This window comes from Pelobates fuscus, chromosome 3 (assembly GCF_036172605.1).
Source record: "Pelobates fuscus isolate aPelFus1 chromosome 3, aPelFus1.pri, whole genome shotgun sequence".
NCBI classification, from domain to species: domain Eukaryota; kingdom Metazoa; phylum Chordata; class Amphibia; order Anura; family Pelobatidae; genus Pelobates; species Pelobates fuscus.
Window position 1 is genome coordinate 402980054 of NC_086319.1, and position 20138 is coordinate 403000191.

At 44.4% G+C, this 20138-nt stretch overlaps 1 protein-coding gene across 4 annotated transcripts; it reads left to right on the plus strand.

The window, feature by feature from the left end:
• The first annotated feature begins 1937 nt into the window (after positions 1-1937).
• On the plus strand, positions 1938-19089 carry LOC134601534 (ceramide-1-phosphate transfer protein-like). Of its 4 annotated transcripts, none has more exons than XM_063446049.1 (4): positions 1938-2361; positions 7774-7860; positions 14717-14897; positions 18123-19089. In XM_063446049.1, the coding sequence occupies exons 1-4, from the start codon at positions 2253-2255 to the stop codon at positions 18646-18648; spliced, it is 903 nt and encodes a 300-aa protein (XP_063302119.1). In that variant the 5' UTR covers positions 1938-2252; the 3' UTR covers positions 18649-19089. The 4 variants fall into 4 exon arrangements, with proteins under 4 accessions (XP_063302119.1, XP_063302121.1, XP_063302118.1 ...); XM_063446051.1 differs by having other exon boundaries at positions 7774-7847; positions 14713-14897; XM_063446048.1 differs by having other exon boundaries at positions 1940-2361; positions 7771-7860.
• The last annotated feature ends 1049 nt before the right edge of the window (positions 19090-20138 follow it).

The following is a 20138-nucleotide window of genomic DNA, read 5'->3' on the forward strand; positions in this document are numbered from 1 at the left end:
CCATGTGGAGCTTGTTAACACCTTTTAACAACTTGGAACGTTTCTCACCGCAGTGTTCTAATTGTTTGTCTGGGTGGCCGCAATTCCTATGGACAATCACGAGTTGGCGGCCATCTTGTTCGCATGAAAGCAAGCAGCGGTGTTTGGGAATGAATCTCATGGAACTAAAATCGGACACAGAAACTCCTGAACACTGCTGGACTTCCATCATTGCCTGCGTTCGTTTCTATACAAGTTAGAAGGGCACAGTTAGTTGGGATCATTCGTCTGGATGAAGGGAAAAAGCTCCAGGGTAGAACTATTGACTCTGTTCAGTAGTTTGTTCATTTTCAAAACTAGACCAACCGCAAGCCCTGATTCTCTGGAACTGTTTTGGGCATGGGACCATGCCTGCGGTCGGTCTAATAAATGACTTCCATAGAATTCCTGAACCCCTGAACTGATCTGGGTGATTTTGGGATATGTTGGTTACCCAGATCAGGGCTATTTGTGGGGATATTATGGGTTTTGGGGTACTTTAGGAGTTTCGTAAAAATATGTGTTTTTTCTGCCTGGAGATAATTGAGTTATTACTCATTTTCGATTATCTCCCAGGCTGATGGGAGGGATTGTGTGCTGTGTGTGTAAAGTTAGTGTGACCTTGTAAATCAGTCTACCATCAGGTCCATATGGGCGTACCCCTTGCATGGGGATTGTCATATAAGGCCAAGTGTGGCCCCATTAAAATCATTTCCTCTTCACCCTCAACATAGAGCCTCGTCTCATGTGTGGAGGGGACAGCTATATTCACTCTGGGGATTGCTATACTCATTATACTCTCTTGGGTTCTAAAAACTAGCTCTTAAGAGCTGTTCCTGCTATACTCTTTGGAGTAGGAGAGGTTCATCCACTGGAAGCTGGATCCTGGTCTTGGGTCCAGGGTGGGTGGAGGACGGCGAGACCCCAACCTAGTTGCGGCGGTTTGTGGGGTCTACGGTGCTGATGGTGGAGTGCTTGGAGTCCTCGGAGAGCAGTAGAAGCATCGATTGACAGAGGGGTGCCAGGCAATCCGTCACACAGTCAGACACACATTTTAGTCCTAAAATGCACCTTTGTCAATGCCAAGCATAATCCCTGTACCACCGGGCTCAGCAGAGAAAGGATTACAGGGTTTACAGGCTACCTGTCCCTTGTGTTAAGACACACTCCAATAAAAACAGAACTGGGGTACCTGGCAATGGTCTTCTTGAGTTCTTCTCAATGCTGAGTTGTTATACAGTCACTATCATGAGGTTTATCACTTAGATTCTAAGTTTTTATAGTGACACCGATTGATAACTGGGAAAACAACACTTCACTTACTTCCTTGTTCTTCAGTGAGTCAATGTGTTACTTTATCACACTGTGACCATTTTTGCAAAGCATCATCATCTGAACTTTGTACCTTTAGCTGTGAATGTAAAGCCACTGGGAAGATACAACGCAAGACTTATTAACCTTCGATTTTTAGAATTTCTGATCCGTAGCTCACCAGCTGACAATGAAAGCGTACGCCACGTACACATTTAGGTGGACTTGATAAAGTCTCAGAGAGGAGCCGAAAAACGTCTCTACTTTCTTGTTTCAAAAAAATAGACTGCCATTTAGAAGAAACCTCAGGTGTGCCTGGATATTTCTTCTCTTCCATTTGCTGTCTTCAGGGATTGGCCCTCTCTTTCTGGAGCACCCTGCAGGAAGTATTCCCCCTTTTTTTGTGTGTGCAATACACTCTTGTTTTTTTTTTTTGCAAACAACTATAGATTGACATGTGACACAGTTTAACCCATTAAGGACCAAACTTCTGGAATAAAAGGGAATCATGACATGTCACACGTCATGTGTCCTTAAGGGGTTAAAGAAGTCAAACAGAATATTTTTTTAAATAATATTCTTCATTATTACAACTTTTGTAAACTCCCATTTAGAATGTTGATATTATACACTGGACTCGAGGTTATGTAACCCAATTTGAACTCAGTGTGATATCTAAAGTAAACCAGTACTGTGTGTACACCATTTCAGACAGAATTCCCCAGGTAACTTCAGCACGGATTGCTGAATGCACACGTTCTTCTGAGTCTGTCTCTTTAATACTATGTTGATCACAGGTTTAAAGGTTAAGCGCTTATCATTTCCAGGAGGATTGTGAAAGAGAGCATTGATTGTCCCACAGACCACTTCTCCGGACACTGCTGCACTTTGAGCATGGAAGAGTCACAGCGTTTGGACAGATAATGCCCCTCTGTACGAGCCTCTTGGAGATGGGGTACCCGAGAATGATTTGCTTTGTTCTCCCCTTGTCCACGGTTTTCCTGTTTATATACCTGAGTGCCACAAAACTTCGTAAGTTTTAAAAGAAAAAAAAAAAATAACCTGAAGGTGAAATGTCTGTACATTTTCAATGAACTAGGAAAATTATTGATTTTATTTTCGTAATTTGATTATGGTTTTATTGATGAGAGTTATTCCCATTGAGAGTTTATTCATTTAACCGAGATACGTTTAGAAATGACAAGGAAATTGCATATTAAGGTTAAAATAGCTGATGTGAAAATATGTTGTTTTTTTCCAGAAAGACTATTTCTGCCTAAAATGGGCAATACCCTTATCATCTGTTAACAATGACTGGCTTGTGAGGATAGTGTGGGGGCAAACTAAAATGATGCAACATATCTCCAGCCAGCGTCACTGCTAGGGGTGGACTTCAGGGGCTGAAGGCCAAATGTGGGGCTGTAAATCCATGGATATCAAACTCTTAACCCCTTTTAACGCCGTTATGGCGTTCTATGCCGTTGCGGCTTTAAAGGGCTTTAAAGCCGTTGCGGCGGCATAGAACGCCGTAACGGCTTGCAGCCCCTGGAGGTCCGGCGTACTCACCTCCGCCGCGATCCTCTTCTGGAGGGCTGCCTGACAGCCCAGGCAGCCTTCCCCCGGCAAATGAGGCCCCCTATAGCTGGCTATGGATTTGCCAGCAGGGGGACTGTCTAAAATATTAGACAGTCCCCCTGCTGGTAGGTAGTGTAAAAAAAAAAATTATTAACATGTTATAAAATAAATTAAATGCATTTTTATATATATAATATATATACATATTATATATATATAACGTCATACGTAATGTATTTTAATATTAATATTAGTATATATATTAGTATTAAAATACACTTAGAATGACGTTACATATATATAATATGTATATATATTATATATATACGTATAATTACAATAATAAATAAATAAAATAATTAAATAAATAAATAAAATATTGAAACAAAATTTAAAATAAATTATATATTCATATGTAATTATATTCTAACTGTATTTTGTTATTAATATATATATATTGGAAAAAGAATACACTTAGAATGACATTCTATATATAGCTATCTATATATAAAATACAAATAACCGCAAATATATATATATATATAGAGATAAATACATATAATTACATAAAAGATTACATTAGTATACACGTAGAATTTAAATACCTATAAATGCATATATATTAAAATTCTATGTGTATATTTAAGTAATATTTTAACATAATTATGTCATTTGATTAATTAAAATTTGATTCACATGCCTGACAACACAGGGAGAAAGTGCAGAGAATTTAAAGGGACACTATAGTCACCCTGAACAACTTTAGCTTAATGAAGCAGTTTTGGTGTATAGAACATGCCCCTGCAGCCTCACTGCTCAATCCTCTGCCATTTAGGAGTTAAATCCCTTTGCTTATGAACCCTAGTCACACCTCCCTGCATGTGACTTGCACAGCCTTCCATAAACACTTCCTGTAAAGAGAGCCCTATTTAGGCTTTCTTTATTGCAAGTTCTGTTTAATAAGGATTTTCTTATCCCCTGCTATGTTAATAGCTTGCTAGACCCTGCAAGAGCCTCCTGTATGTGATTAAAGTTCCATTTAGAGACTGAGATACAATTATTTAAGGTAAATTACATCTGTTTGAAAGTGAAACCATTTTTTTTTCATGCAGGCTCTGTCAATCATAGCCAGGGGAGGTGTGGCTAGGGCTGCATAAACAGAAACAAAGTGATTTAACTCCTAAATGACAGTGAATTGAGCAGTGAAATTGCAGGGGAATGATCTACACACTAAAACTGCTTTATTTAGCTGAAGTAATTTAGGTGACTATAGTGTTCCTTTAATTCGCAAGCACTATATTTGACCCTGTAACTCTCCAAGACACCCTAAAACCTGTACATAGGGGGTACTGTTTTACTCGGGAGACTTCGCTGAACTCAAATATTAGTGTTTAAAACTGGTAAATTGTATTACAACGATGATATTTTAAGTAAAAGTGAAGTTTTTTGCATTTTTTACAAACAAACTGCACTTTTATGGACTATATTATTGTTGAAATATGTTTTACTGTTTTAAAACACTAATATTTGTGTTTAGTGAAATCTCCCAAGAATAACAGTACCCCCCATGTACAGGTTTTATGGTGTTTTGGAAAGTTAGAGAGTCACATATAAGGCTTGCATTTCATTTTTTTGACATTGAAATTTGCCAGATTAGTTATGTTGCCTTTTAGACCGTATGGTAGCCCAGGAATAAGAATTACCCCCATGATGGCATACCATTTGCAAAAGTAGACAACCCAAGGTATTGCAAATGGGGTATGTCCAGTATTTTTTAGTAGCCACTTAGTCACAAACACTGGCCAAATATTCGTTTTTTGCTTTTTTCACACAAAAACAAATATGAACGCTAACTTTGGCCAGTGTTTGTGACTAAGTGGCTACTTAAAAAGACTAAACATACCCCACGTTCAATACCTTGGGTTGTCTACTTTTTCAAATGGTATGCCATTATGGGGGTAATTCTCATTCCTGGGCTACCACACCGTCTCAAAGGTAACATTACCAATCTGGCAAATTTCAATTTGAAAATGTAATGTTCTATATTTGACCCTGTAACTTTCCAAAACACCATAAAACCTGTTAATGGGGGGTACTGTTGTACTCGTGAGACATCGCTGATTACAAATATGTGCATTTTGTTGCAGTATTATGACATTTACAGCTAAAATGTGAGGTGGAACTACAAATTTAACCCCTTAAGGACACATGACATGTGTGACATGTCATGATTCCCTTTTATTCCAGAAGTTTTGTCCTTAAGGGGTTAAAAAAAATTAACATTTCTCACAGTTATTTTAATTTTATTCATAATAAATTATGTTTCATATATAAATATTTTATATGAAATGAAAGCCCTGTTTCTCCTGAACAAAATGATATATAATAAGTGTGGGTGCATTTAATATGAAAGAGGTGAATTACGGTTGAACAGACATATAGCGCAAATTCCAGTTTTTGTTTACATTTTGTTTTGATCAGGACGTGTACTATTGACTCCGTCCTGAAGGGGTTAAGTTCGATTGTAAAGATTTAGACCTTCTGGGCCAAGGTCAGCCGCATTGTGCCACATTATTCATATTTTATTAATGATTAAAATAAAACTCACCACCAACGCAGACACCCAAGGATGTTTACCCACCTACCTCAAGTCCTCATAGATTGTAGACTTGTTTCAGCGGGACCTACGTCATCAGGATTCTGTTGGCGCTGTGTAAATACAAATAATAACCCAAAAAGCAGTTGTTTTTGTTTGCTTGTTTGTTAGGATGTCCTAGCCTGCATTGCTCTTTGACTACATTCAGGTGGCAGTATTACACCAACTACAGACCAGCTAGGGAAACCAATAATCCCTTGGGAAAAATAAAGGTCAATTCAAAAAATAATTTTAAATCATAAGATTTTTTTTTCCCAAAGACCAAGATCTGCTTTAAATATCTGTTGTTTAACAAAAAAATGCAGTGTATTTGCTGATCACTGAAATGATCACAGGATGACAGTTATGATGTTTTTAGAATGTTGTATTGCAAGTAACCTAGCTGCTTGTGGTACTAAAACTGTTAATAATACGTTGTGTACGTATATATGTGGATGTTGCAGATTACACTGTGTGTTTTTTTTATTTTTTTTATTTTACTTTTGTTACTACTTGGTTATTTTTCCAGTGTCGTGCGAACCCTGCACTTACGCTGGGAAAATACATTTTATGTCTCAGTTACAGAGGATGTTGTGGATGTTTACACTGACACCCAACTATAACTGATATCAGCTGTGGCTGGTTTCCTTACACAGCTCAGTAAAGTGAAGTGATAATGTTTACAGGGTGATTAATAATAGGGATCGACTGATTATCGGTTTTCCCGATATTATCGGCCGATATTCACCTACAATACCGATAATGAATGAGTATGCCGGTGCGTAAATTAGTCAGCACAAGGGGCGCCTTAGGGCACACCGGCCCAGGGGGATGGGGGTATCGCTAGATCGGAGTGACTGGGAGGAGGTGTTGGCATAGCGCTCCCTCCTGCCAGGCACTCTGTGTAGCGTGGCCGAGCAGAGCACTACACTACAGGAACTTAAGTTTCCTGTGCCCGGCCGGACTGAAAGGAAGTGCTCACTGAGAGACCACTTCCTATAAGTCCGGCCTGGTACAGGAAACTGAATCTCCTGTACCGCGGTGCACACTGTTCCGCTCGGCCTCGCTACCAGGAGATACAGCGGTGAGCGGGGACCAAGGAGGGGAGAGAGAGAGGGGCACTAAGGGACGGGGAACACTATGGGACGTGGGGGTGTTAAGGATCACTATAGGACGGGGGTTGTAGAACACTATGGGACAGGGAGGGTAGTGGTAAGGAACACTATGGGGGAGGGTAGTGGTAAGGAACACTATGGGGGAGAGGAAAGGAACACTATGTAAGGGGGGGTGGTAAGGAACACTATGGGGGATGGGAAGAGGGAAAAGAACACTACAGGACAGGGAAGGGAGTTGAAGAACACTATGGGACAGGGAAGGCGGGTGAAGAACACTATGGGACAATGAAGGGGGGTGAAAAACACAATGGGACGGTGGAGTGGGATGAAGAACACTATGGGACAGGGAAGGGGGGTGAAGATCACTAGGAAGGAGAGGAACATTAAGGGAGGACACTAAGGTACAGGGGAGGGAAGGGAAAAGGAACATTGGGGTAGGGGGGACCACTAAGAGACAAGGGAAAGGAACAGGGGAATGGGGGGGGGGCACTAAGAGACAGGTAAGGGGTGGGGAGGAGGGGAGTTCCCACACTGCATCCACTACACAAACACACACACACACTGCATCCACTACCCACACTTCATCCACTACACAAACACATTGCATCCACTACACAAACAGACACTGCATTTACTAATCAAATACTCTCACTGCATCCACTACACACACACATATAAATATTCTTGAAAATATAAAAAAAATCTGACTGGCATGTATATTTTGTGCATTTACCACTTAATAAAAAAAAAGATTTGCAAAAAAAAAAAATATATATGTTAAATGTACAGAATATCGGCAAGCTATCGGCTATCAGCCTCAAAGTTCACAGATTATCGGTATTGGCTCTAAAAAATCATTATCGGTCGATCCCTATATTCATTTTTATAGTAATAAGAATGCACTCTGACATTAACCTTAGTATGAAGTTCCCCCATTCCCTTTAGACTGTAAGGTCTTTTGACTAGGGCGTTGTTAAAAGTCAAATTTGATGTATTTATTTTTTTGTATGTCTTGTCCACCCATCGCACAGCGCTATGGAACATTCTACCAATTTATAAATTCTGAAAATAATTATATGTTAGACGCAATGAATTGATAGAAAATGTTTTCTGCAGCAGATATCCATGTGAACGAGTGCTCTGAGAATGGGAAACCATGCGTGGAGATCCAGAACGATGTTAATTTTAAACCGGTAATAAAGGCGAGTGCCTGATCTATGCACAGTACAACAATAATAATTATCATACACAAAAATAAGTCCTGCGCTCAGACTCCCATTACTCCTGGGCAGCATCAATGACCATAGTACAATAAAAACACAACAAAAAATGTTACTTGTGCACTACCCCAAATCTCTAAGCATATTTAAATAACTGACAGTTTTAAATTCCACTCCAATGGCCGTTAGATTGTAAGCTCACTTGCCACGTCAGGGCATAGGGATTTGGGGTAGTGCACAGCAAACTTTTTTATTTGGTTTTTATGGTATGTATTGGGGTTGATGTGTACTATGGCCGCCCAAGAGTAGTGGGAGTCTGAGCGCAGGACTTATTTCTGTGTATTTGTATTTGCATTTATGTTACAATGCTGCCACCAGGCCCATATATTCCCTATTAAGGGTTAATAAGTATGTAGGGGTTTAGAACCCCCCCCTCTGTCTCATTACAGTTTTTTTTTTTTTACCTGAAGCTGAAGGAAGCATGGTGACTTGTTAGAGTAGGACTCCCCCAATAGGTCTGCCTTAACGTGGCAGGTGGGCTTGTAATCTAATGGCCATTGGAGTGATAGTGCGCAAGTAACCCTTGTTCTTAGTTTTTATTAAATAATAATTCCCAGATTTTACTAGTAACATGACGTAAAGTCATGATTTTATTAAAGACACGGAGGCGAGTATTATGCATAACTCTTTCTTTATTTCCTCAGCAGCAAAGATAGGGGAATATAAATATTGTCAAAATGAAAGAAAAAACTAAACAGGCATAACAGGCAGCCAATCACATAACAGAGGAAGTAGCTATATAAGTCCTGTGTCTCCCACAATCCCCCTCTTTCTTGCGAAAACCGAAGACCAGGTAAGATAACGATGTCCCACTTGATCCCAACAGGAAACGGGAAACAATACGAAAACTTCAAGCTAAAAAAGATAGAAAAATATGGTAATTTCCAAACTCAAAACTGTAGACTTACCAAACATAACCGTGAGGAGCCATACAAAAAACTGTATTCTGAAATAGAAAATATATAAAATTAGGACCCAGCATAAAATGGTCAAGATCATCCAAAACATGATGCAAATACATGATATAAATACATGATATAAATACAGACCTAATTGAAAAGCATACCTGAATAGCACCGAAGCATCTCCTTTCCCAGAATCCACACCGGGAGGGTGGGCGGGAATAATACTCGCCTCCGTGTCTTTAATAAAATCATGACTTTACGTCATGTTACTAGTAAAATCTGGGAATTTTATTAAAGACACGGAGGCTCATATTATGCAAGTTCAAAGCTGTGCCACTACTCGAGATGCGATGTGTTCAATTGGTCTGAAATAGAAATCTCGAAAGGTCGATTCCCTGGACCAGTCCGCCGCTCGCATAATGTCTTCTAGACGACATCCGACTGAGGATGCTTTCGAAGCCATCGCGCCCCGCACAGAATGAGGCGTAAAAACAGAGGTGTCTATACCTGCAGAAGATAGTAGCCAACGCACCCAACGTGCCAGAGTAGGTGTCGAAACTGGCCGGTGAGGTGACTTAAAAGATAAGAACAAATCATGTAGATCAGCGGAGCGAAGGGAATGTGTAGCATCCAGATAAACTTTGACGCAATCCACTGGGCAGAGTGCCGGACAACCAGAAAATCTCGGGTAAGTAAACGACTTGGATGCAGACTTCGTCCTCCTGGATATGTCAAAAGTAACACCTTCTGGGGTGAATGCAACGGCGTCCCAATCCAGGGCCCTGACGTCAGAGACCCTCTTGCAAGAGATCAAACAGAGTAACATCACCAGCTTGGATGACAACCGTTTCAAAGTCAATTCATGGTTAGGGTACCACGATGAGAGGAACTGCAACATCACGTTGACATCCCAAAAGGCAGAGAAACGAGGCCGAGGAGGACGGGCAAGGCGAATACCCTTGAGAAGGCGACATACGAAAGGATGTCTGCCGACAGGGGAACCATCCAAACCCCTGTGTCCGGCCGAAATAGCCGAGCGGGATAGGTTGATCGTGCGGTACGCCTTGCCCGAGTCAAACAGGAACGTGAGGAACTCCAGGATCAGATGTAGAGGGGCAGATACGGGATCCACTGCCCGTTCCATGCACCAACCAGACCACGATCTCCATGAAGCTCGATAAGCCGTTCGTGTGCCTGGGGCCCAGGCGTTATCGAGGAGCAGGAGAGTTGTTTGCGGAACGTCTGAGACAACCCAAGGTCCCCTGAAAGGAACCATGCTATCAGGGGCAACTGGTGTTGAATCACCAGGTCGTGCGAGTTCCCATCCGGATCCAGAAGGAGGTCCTGGAAGACTGGTATCAACCGGGGAAAATCTATTGACAACTCCATCAAGCGAGGGAACCATGGTCGAGATCTCCAGAGAGGGGTGACCAACGCCACACAACAGTCGTGGCGAACTAGTTTCGAGATCGTGCGTGCGATCATGTTGAACGGGGGAAAAGCGTACAGGTGACCCTGCGGCCAGTCTTGGAGAAAGGCATCCGTCGCCACCGCTGCCAGGTCCGGCCTCCAACTGTAGAACCTCGGCAGCTGAGTGTTCAGCCGTGATGCGAACAGATCCATCTGGAACTTTCCCCATAACATGTCCAGGCCCTGGAACACCGAGGCGTGCAAACGCCAGTCGCCAGAGTCTCGTAAGTGTCTGGAATTCCAATCCGCTCCCGAATTGTCCAGACCCGGAATGTGTTCCGCCGTCACCGAGACGTTGTTGTAGAGGCAGAACTGCCAGAAATCCTTCGCTAGAATCGCCAACATTTTGGACTTCGTGCCGCCCAGGTGATTTATGTAACGGACCGCCGACACGTTGTCCATCTTGAGCAGAACGCAGCAATTCGCCCGCCCTGGGGTAAGGCTGCGGATCGCGAATGCCCCCGCCAGAAGTTCCAAGCAGTTGATGTGTAACGACTTCTCCATGTCGGACCATCTGCCTCCTGTGGAAACGTCTCCACAACGAGCACCCCAGCCGTGCAAGCTGGCATCGGACTCTATCACTACGTCTGGGACGGAGCCGAAAATGGCTCTCCCGTTCCATGCCTCCATGTGTGCCAACCACCATTCTAACTCGTCTCTGGACTCCGCGTCCAAGCGTATCCGAGATTCGTAGGAGTGGCCCATTCGAAGGTGCGACCCTTTGAGCCGTTGAAGGGCTCTGTAATGTAGTGGGCCCGGGAAGATCGCCTGAATAGAGGCTGCGAGGAGGCCAATAATTCTCGCCAATTGTCTTACTGACAAGTCTGAGACACGAAGAGCCCTCCGGATTTCCTTCCGAATGGCTTTCATCTTGGAATCCGGTAGAAACAAAAACTGTTGGACGGAATCCACTTTGAAGCCCAGGAATTCTATCGACTGGGCGGGGGTCAGGACCGATTTGTCCCAATTGATCAGAAATCCCAGACCTTGTAAAAGGTCGGTCGTCCAGTCCAAGTGTAGTAGGAGGTCCGCCCTTGACTGGGATAAGATCAGAATGTCGTCCAGGTAAATAATGAGGCGGACCCCTCGGGTTCGCAGGAATGCCACCACCGGCTTCAGGAGCTTGGTGAAGCACCAAGGAGCCGAAGAGAGACCGAAAGGTAGGCAGGTGAAGCGCCATCGTCGGCCATGCCAAGTGAAATGCAGGTAGTCCCTGCAGTCTGCGGCAATGGGAACCGTGAAGTAAGCGTCCTTCAGGTCCAGTTTGGCCAGCCAGTCCGCTTGGCGTAGAAGGTCTCTGAGGCAGTGTATGCCCTCCATCTGGAAATGTTGGTAACGTAGGAAAGCATTGAGAGGGCGAAGATTTATCACGGGGCGAACTCCGCCCCCTTTCTTTGGTACAAGGAACAAGTTGCTCGTAAAGCCTCGTGCGGCGAACAGCAGTTCCTCTATTGCGCCTTTGGACAACATTTCCACGACTTCCGCGGAAATCATCTCGTCCTGATCTGGTGGAAGAGACAGTTCTCTGGGGGGATAAAACTGGACAGGCATAGAAACGAACTCTAGGCGATATCCCCTTACACACTGTAGTACCCAAGCATCTGAGGTCAGTGCCACCCACCTGTGATAAAACAAGGCCAACCTCCCCGCTACCTGAACCTGAGCGGGAGGGGAAGAAGGGGTACTCACCGTAAGGACGTCTGTTAGGAGCGCCACTGCGGGGGTATCTGGAGCCCCAAGCTCTGCCTCTGGCTGGGAAGAAGGTGGGTGCTCTCGGGTCTTGGAAGCCTCGTGATGGAAAAAAGGAACCTCTGGGTGCTCGGAACGAGCCTCTGTAACCGCGGCCAGGCGGACGGTTCCTGCTACGCCCGGCCCCTCCAAAAGCCTTGGGCGCGAACATGCGTTTCATGTTCGCTTGCGCCTTATCAATTGCGGTAAAGGTCTTCACATAGGAGCCCATGTCTTTGACAAAGGAGGAGCCGAACAGCAAGCCCTCCTCAGTCGGGTCAGGTTCTGTCACCGTCATAGCGGCCAGCTTAGGGTCGATCTTTAGGAGGATCGCCTTACGCCTCTCAGAGGACATAGCCGTATTAGCATTGCCCAGCAGGCATATAGCTCGCTGGACCCACCTGATGGCCACATCCATATCCAAAACTGAGTCTCCAGATTTGGCAGCTTCAAGAAGCTCGTATAACTTCGATAGGGGCCCCAGGGTATCCAGGATCTTGTCCTGGCACCCTTTCAGGGAGTTGTCAAGGCCCTTCTTGGGTTTCCAGCCCGACTTATTGAGGAATTGGGCAATTTGGGGGTCAATATCCGGGGTTTTGCCGGCGGCGCCGGGGAGGGAAGGCCTCGGGCATTCGGCGCGCAGTTTATTGCGGCCTTCTTTAGAGAGCGGGGTGCGAATACGCTTAGCCACGTATTGGGCAATATGGTCTGGGGGAACCCACTCAGCGGACCTGGGGTGCCGCAAGTCGTCAGGGTCAAACAGGGGTTTACCCTGCGGGTCAAGAATCGCCTTGGTATCCCCAGAGGCGTCTAATAAGTGGCCACTGGCCTTGGCAGAGGAGCCCGAGGGGGTCACGCCCGTAAGGGGCAAATCCTCGCCAGATTCACCTTCGTCAAAGGAGTCATATCCCATATGGTCGGACTCATCCTCCACACTCCGGTCGGTATCCGACCCATCATCTAGGGCTCTGGCCCTTTTCCATAGTCTAGCCTTTTTAGCCCGGCCAGGGGCTCTTTTGCTTCCAGCGTGTCATCCATGGCAGGTAGCACCTGCATCGAGGAGTGGGAGCCGACATTTTTGGATTTGGCCTTAGCCTTACGTGCCCCAGGCACTGTCTGGGCAGGGGAAGGGGACCCCCCACCCTGGGAAGTTGGGGTGGTTACTGCAGGTACAACCATAGAGTGCAGGGAGTGGGTAAATGAGGAGGAGACAGCCCCCATGGCCGAGGCAATAGCCTTCTGCAGGGAGGAAGCCATAGTGGCTTCAAGCAATGCTTGAAATTCCTGAGAGGCCATAGCACTCTCAGTAGTCTCCATGGTAAAGTCCCCAGAGGGATCTGCAGGCCCATCATCCCTATCCTGCATGCTGGCAATAGTTTGTAAGAGCAAACTTTTAAACTAACGAAATGGGGCAGGAGAGAACTAAAAGGGTTGAGTAACCCACAGAGAAAAAGCAATAAGAAATAGTCAGACCGTTAGTGTGCCCGGGAGGGATCGAGGCGACCGACTGCACGGCAACCAGGAGGCAGACCGCATGGAGGTCCGTCCAAAATGGCCGCCGCACGCGAGGGAAGTGCTCGCGGCCGTGCACCCGTCGGGGGAAGGGGCGCGTGCACTCTGCCCGCGCGGTAAGACCGTGGGCGGGCAGGGAAGTGCACGTAGCCGCGGTCGTGAAGCAAGGACCGGCCGCGGCAAAAATCACTGTTTGCACCCGCGAGAGGGAGCAAGGGAAAGGCAGGGAGAGAAAAAATCTCCCGGTAAAGGGGAAAAGCCCCCAGGGATCCCCAAGGCACACTAAGCGGAGCACAACAAATAAAAACGATGCATATACATTTAAACAAGGGATGCATCAATAAAAACAACACCAAAGTAAAATCAGTAAATGGCAATAATAACAAGAAGTACCACAATCAAAGTACAACAAGTAAGAGAGCTAAACATGGATACTTAGCTGTCTGAGGAAGCAGCAAAGAAAGAGGAGGATTGTGGGAGACACAGGACTTATATAGCTACTTCCTCTGTTATGTGATTGGCTGCCTGTTATGCCTGTTTAGTTTTTTCTTTCATTTTGACAATATTTATATTCCTCTATCTTTGCTGCTGAGGAAATAAAGAAAGAGTTATGCATAATATGAGCCTCCGTGTCTTTAATAAAATTATTAAATTATTATATAAGCACCAGAGCAACTTTAGCTTAATGAAGTAGTTTTGGTGTAAGGATCATATAAATGCTCATATTTATTCTAGCCCCTTATTTTTGTCAGTTCATTATTTATGCTCTTTGCGCTACAATTTCATATGAACTTTAATTAAAACTTGAATTAATGCAGATATTGTCTGGTAAAAAAAAAAACACCATCTAAAGCAGTATGCTCCAAGAAATCAGATCACTGAGCTGGCTTCAATAGTGAAAATTGCACATCTGTGCCCACTGATGACTCTTAATAATGTTGGGTGCTGTCCTCTTCTGTACAAACTATTTTGGAAGGTTTCAAGAAAAAATGGTGCTCTTCACAGCACCTGCTATCCAACCCATCCACATCCACACTCATAATGTAGACACTTAAGTTCTTAGTTGAAAATATTCATTTTAATTTTGAGAGGCTGAGAGGGTAGCATATTTTAGGATAGGATACATTGTTGTAAGTAAAAATATTTGTATAATCTTGTTTCAGGTAGAAGGACCTCCGTCAGTAGGGGTTCATGAACAAGATGACATTGTAATAGAAAATACAATGAAAAGTTGCAAAAGAGATGGATTTCAGATTGGAAAGATGCTTAAATCCTTCCGCGCCAGTGTGACAGAAAACAATGAAATTTTACTGGATGAATATCTCAATGGGTGGAGGGAGCTGATAAAGTAAGTGTTTAAAGGAATGTGACAGCGCTAGCAGGGCCAGCCCTAGGCCATCAGGTGCCCTGTGCGAAAAATCTTCACGGCTTCACAGCGCCTGCATTACAGAGGGGCAGACTAGGTATGTCACATAATACTGTGATGCACAGTTACAGGCAGACAGTCACACACGATCAGTTACAGGCAGACAGTCACACACGATCAGTTACAGGCAGACAGTGACACATGTTCAGGTATAGGCAGACAATCACAGAGACAAACACACAGTTACTGGCAGACAGTCACACACACTCTGTTTCAAGCAGACAGTCAAACACACTCAGTTACAACCAGACAGTCACACACACTCGGTAACATACAGGCAGACACTCACGCATGCACGCACGCATGCAGATAGGCACACACACACTCGGTTAAAGGCAGACAGTCACACCCACAGTTAAAGTCACACATACAGGCACAGGCACACACAAAGGCAGAGCTAAAGCCAGTCACACACACACACACGAAGACAGTGACACACATACACACATGCAGACATTCACACACAGGCAGGCAGACAGTCACACATGCAGACATTCACACACAGGCAGGCAGTCACACACACACACACACACACACACACAGACAGTAACACACAGGCAGGCAGTCACACACACACAGGCAGACAGTCACACACAGACAGACACTGTCTCTTTTAGCTGCGCCGCCACTTAACCCCGCCTCTGCCACTCACAAGCTCAGCCCCACTTTTGGTAAGCCCCACCCCTGTTGCAGGCCATATGTGAGCTGTGCGGCCGCACGGCGCCCCCTGCATCAATGCGCCTCATTCGGCATCACAGTTCGCACACCTCTAAGGCTGGCCCTGAGCACTAGGAATGCAAACATGTATTCATAACACTATAGTTTTAATATTGTAGGTGACCACTGTGAGGGTTGCAAATGCAAGTTTTAATTAAGTTTCAGCCCACACCGTGATTGTCTCTGTCCTGCCGATTCACCTCCTTGGCTGACATCATAAACATTGATGATCTCAACCAATCCAATATTTCCCATTAGGGAAACATTAAGAGACTTGTGCGCATGTGTAGCAAAATGAAGCACTGCACCACTCAAATACTCGCTATGGGCAGTATTTGATTGTGAACCTGGTCGAACGTGGACTGTAATTACACTATGAACCACCAGTGTAGGAATGTTAAAGGGACATGCAGGAATTCATCTTTTGATCTACCTTCTGGCTCAAGGAGGGACTGCTTAGAGCTCTAGGTCCAGTGGAGCCCATTGAGCCCTCAGTCGCCTAATGGTTAATCAGAATCTGACTACTGGGTAACGTGGTGACACAGACAGGGGGAGATAGGGCTGTACTGGGACAATTGAAAATCAAAGTGGCACAGTAAGAGGATGGCCAGAGAAGGGGATTATTGTGTCATCACCAATGACAAGTGCAAATCCCCCAAAAGTGAGCATTATAGTTCAATGCTCTTCCAGGGTAGCCCCTGCACCGAGCCCTGCTGATGAGCTCTTGCATGGAGAAATTGTCCTTTTGAGAAGAACAGACACATTTTAAAGAATTTGCTGATGAATTGTCTTTGGTGTCTCTATAAGCGGGATACCAGAGGACAAAAGGGAAAAGTGGTTTGTGGTGTGTTTCCTCCACCCAAAAAATGCATCTTCACCGGTGTGTCCCTTAATTCCACTCTTGAATTTCTTATCCTATTTTTTGTGTTTCATTCCCCTCTAGTATATCATATCCTCCCATTTTTCTCTTTGTGTATCTCTTACTTCCCTCTAGCCCCTTTGTATGTCTCTTTCACCACCCAGCCAGTTTGTATCTCTTTCTACCCCATCCCCTTTGTGTGTCTCTCCCCTTCCCAGCATTTCTGTGTCTCTTTCTTGCCTTCCCAGCCCCTTTGTACCTCTTTTTTCCCCTTACCCACCCCTTCATTTTCTCTTTCTCATGTACAGCTTGTCTCTTTCTCCCCACAACCCACTCTGTATCTCTTTGCCCCCCTTGAGCCCTTGTCGGTGTCTCCCCCCCAGCACGTCTGTCTCTTTTGACACTCTGTGTCTTTCTCTCCACAGCCCCTTTTTGTCTCTTTGTCCCCTTCCCAGCCCTCTTGTGTGTATCTTTCCCCCAACACTTTTTTCTCTTTCTCCCCCAGTCTCTCTGTCTCGTGGTGTTCCCCCCAGTCCTTCCATGTGTCTGATATCTTCCCCCAGCCCCTCAGTTCATGTGTATAATTCCACCTGCCCCCATGTGTCTCATTTAACCTAATCCCATGTGTCTCATTCCCCCTGTCCTCATGTATCTCGTTCTCTCTCCCTGCCAATGTGCCTCATTGCCCTAGCCCCACTATGTGTCTCATTCCTCCAGCTCCCCATGTGACCTATTTCCTCAGTCCTCGCCTCCGTGTGTCTTACCCTCTTTCCTCCATTTGTCTCCTCACCTTACTGTCGCACTGGGGTAGTGGTTACTGAAGCTTCTTTCCCCAGGTCCGCGACTCGGCTACAATACACAGGAATGACTGTCTGGAGGCGAGCACTGTGCTCCCTCATGCCGGTAAGCAGCATCTTGCGCTTCAGGGTGTGTGTGTATATGGGGCTGTAGAGATTGTGTGGGTAGTGAATTTGGTGTGAGGGGGATGTAATGTGTGATGGAGGAGGCATTTTAATATTTTTTAAGTTTATTTACCCCTCCCTGATTCTTACCAGTGGCCAGGGAGGGGAGATATGCATTAGCCTGGTGGTGACAGACTGTAGTCTGGACCTCCATTGAGTGACTGACCGTACGCCTCTCACTTGCTCAGGCACTGTGATAGTATTGGAGCATTGCTGCGGTGACCCAGAAAAACGATCTCAATGGCTGGAGCCCGCAGGAGGAATATACCAATTCTGCACCTGGCATAGGTGCCGATTAGAAATCTCATGAGCCCTAGCCACAATAAGGTACACAGGGCCAATGAGGGAGATCGTTGATGTCCCCATCAGCCCATCAAATAAACACCGCTCTCTGCATGGTCTATGGGGGAGATCTGGTCATCATGGCCCACTGGGATTTTGTCTGGGGTTTACCAATGGCAATTCCAGGCCTTGGTGAAGCTATGAGGTTTGTCCCTCTGCCTGCAGGGTGACACAGTGACACAGACAGAAGGAGCTAAGAATCTGTCCAACATATTGTGTAACATAGATAGCCAGATTAAATTATAATTTTTCAATTTTTCCTTGCAGGTTCATGGATTCCATGGGCACAGTATTTACCTTCATTTCCCATGAAACTATTACCAAAATAAACATCCTTCAGGGGTATCTAAACGGAGAAAACGGCAAGAGCTACAGGACAATTTCATCCATGGTAAAATACGAGCTGGAAAATGAGGTGGTTAACTTCAAAGAACTTCCTAGTAACCGTGTTCCCTCCGGATGTCGGACTCTCCTACGTATGCATAGGGCACTCAAGTGGTTGGAGGACTTCCTCTATAAGGTTGGCACCAGCCCTGGAAATCAGAAAACCTCAGAACTCTGTGCTGATTCATATCACAAGACATTAGCCCACCATCACAGTTGGTTCATCCGACAAGTGGCTGAGGTGGCGTTTTTAGCACTCCCTTCCCTCGAGGAAATGTATGAAGTGGTTTGTGTAAAGGACCATAATGAGGCCAGAGTTGTCCTTTTGACCACAGTAGATGCCATTGTTATAGTGTATAATATCACCCAAGAAATATACACAAATAACAAAATGCTTGACCTGCCATGAATATTGTGTTTTTGAAGATAAACACAGACAAATCACTATTCTCACGTGGAGCCGAAGAATTACTAAGGAAATGTTATATCTGATATAAGATATGTAGTTTCCTAAACAACATGCTAATATTCTTTATTTAAGAAGATAACTAAACCAATTTAAAATGTATCAGACAAAGAATATCCTTAATGTTGTGCGTCACTGATTTTTCCAAAGACAGAGAACAAGCCTTATTATTATTAATATTGGCTTGTAATTAAAATGAAAGATCATACAGCAGGAATGTGGCTGTCCCATTATGTTATCTCCTATGTTTGGATGTCCTTCCCATTATCCGTAGTACCATCAGTTCTTAAGCATGAATGTCATTTTACATTATTCATTCCTCAATTTAGACTGACTTGTTTCTTCGCCATCGAGTAAAATAAACAAAATACATTTTAAAACTAACTAGTAAAAAGGCCGTCCTGAATTCATGGTTGACCTTCAATATTCACTGAATGCCTGGATGACTCCCAATGAGTGAGATGAATGGATAACTCCCAATGATTGAGTTGAATGAGTGGGTGACTCCCGATGATTGAGGCTTGCCTCCAATAATGATGATGAATGACCTTCGTTATGGATGACTCTTCATAAGTGAGAATCCAGTGATAAATATTTGACTTCTGTGTTCAAGACTGAGGTCCAGTATGAACGAATGAATGAATTTTTGCAAACTAATTTGATTGGCCTACATGCGTTATTTATTCAGTGAGAATTATCAACACCGTAATTCTAATTTTAGACCAAAATAGCTGAACTTGAAGCATAGCTGACTGGGAGATTTTTTTCCAAATTTCAATGACTGTCGACAATTTATATTAGCCTTAGACATGGCCACCTGCTTGACATAAGCAGGGCTGGACTCTAAAATTATACTCAGCTTTAAGTAGAGGGCGCCAAAGGAGTGGGAATAGATGGCTTGGTAAAAACCAGGCTTCAGTATAACTGAATGACTTCTAATGAGCAGTGCTGAATTTATTGTAACACTGGGCTTCTAGGTGAACCATAACAAGCTGGACTGTACTTATAAGATTTACTCATTACTCCCTAGTATCATGGTAGAGAATGATTTTCCAAATAAAGCAAAGCCTGATATATGGACAAAAATAACAACACCAGGCACTGAGTAACAGTAGTTAGCAAGAAATCACTGGTCACCTAAAGATTAAAACACAATAAATGAGCCAAGGTGCCCATGTCAGGCAGTCACAGGACCTAAACACAGTTCCACGCCTGCACTACCAGGAGCCAAGGTTTCCCTCACAAAATGTAAATCCCACTTCTGCACTCCCCAGGTCTATAGTGCAGACATGCCCACTTCCACAGTAGGCAGAAACAAGGCATCCTTCAAAGAATCCCAATACAGACAAAAGCTGTGCTATCACAAGCCAAGGTGTCCATCACAAAATCCCAAAGGAACCCCACCTGTACTCCAAAGAATCAATGTACTCCTG

Bases quoted from the DNA above. Each gene is read 5' to 3' on its own strand.
- LOC134601534 (XM_063446048.1), top strand. From the start codon at position 2,253: ATGCCCCTCTGTACGAGCCTCTTGGAGATGGGGTACCCGAGAATGATT. The intron at 2,362-7,770 runs GTAAGTTTTAAA...TGTTTTCTGCAG, and splicing joins CCTGAGTGCCACAAAACTTC to CAGATATCCATGTGAACGAG. The intron at 14,898-18,122 runs GTAAGTGTTTAA...TTTTCCTTGCAG, and splicing joins GGGTGGAGGGAGCTGATAAA to GTTCATGGATTCCATGGGCA.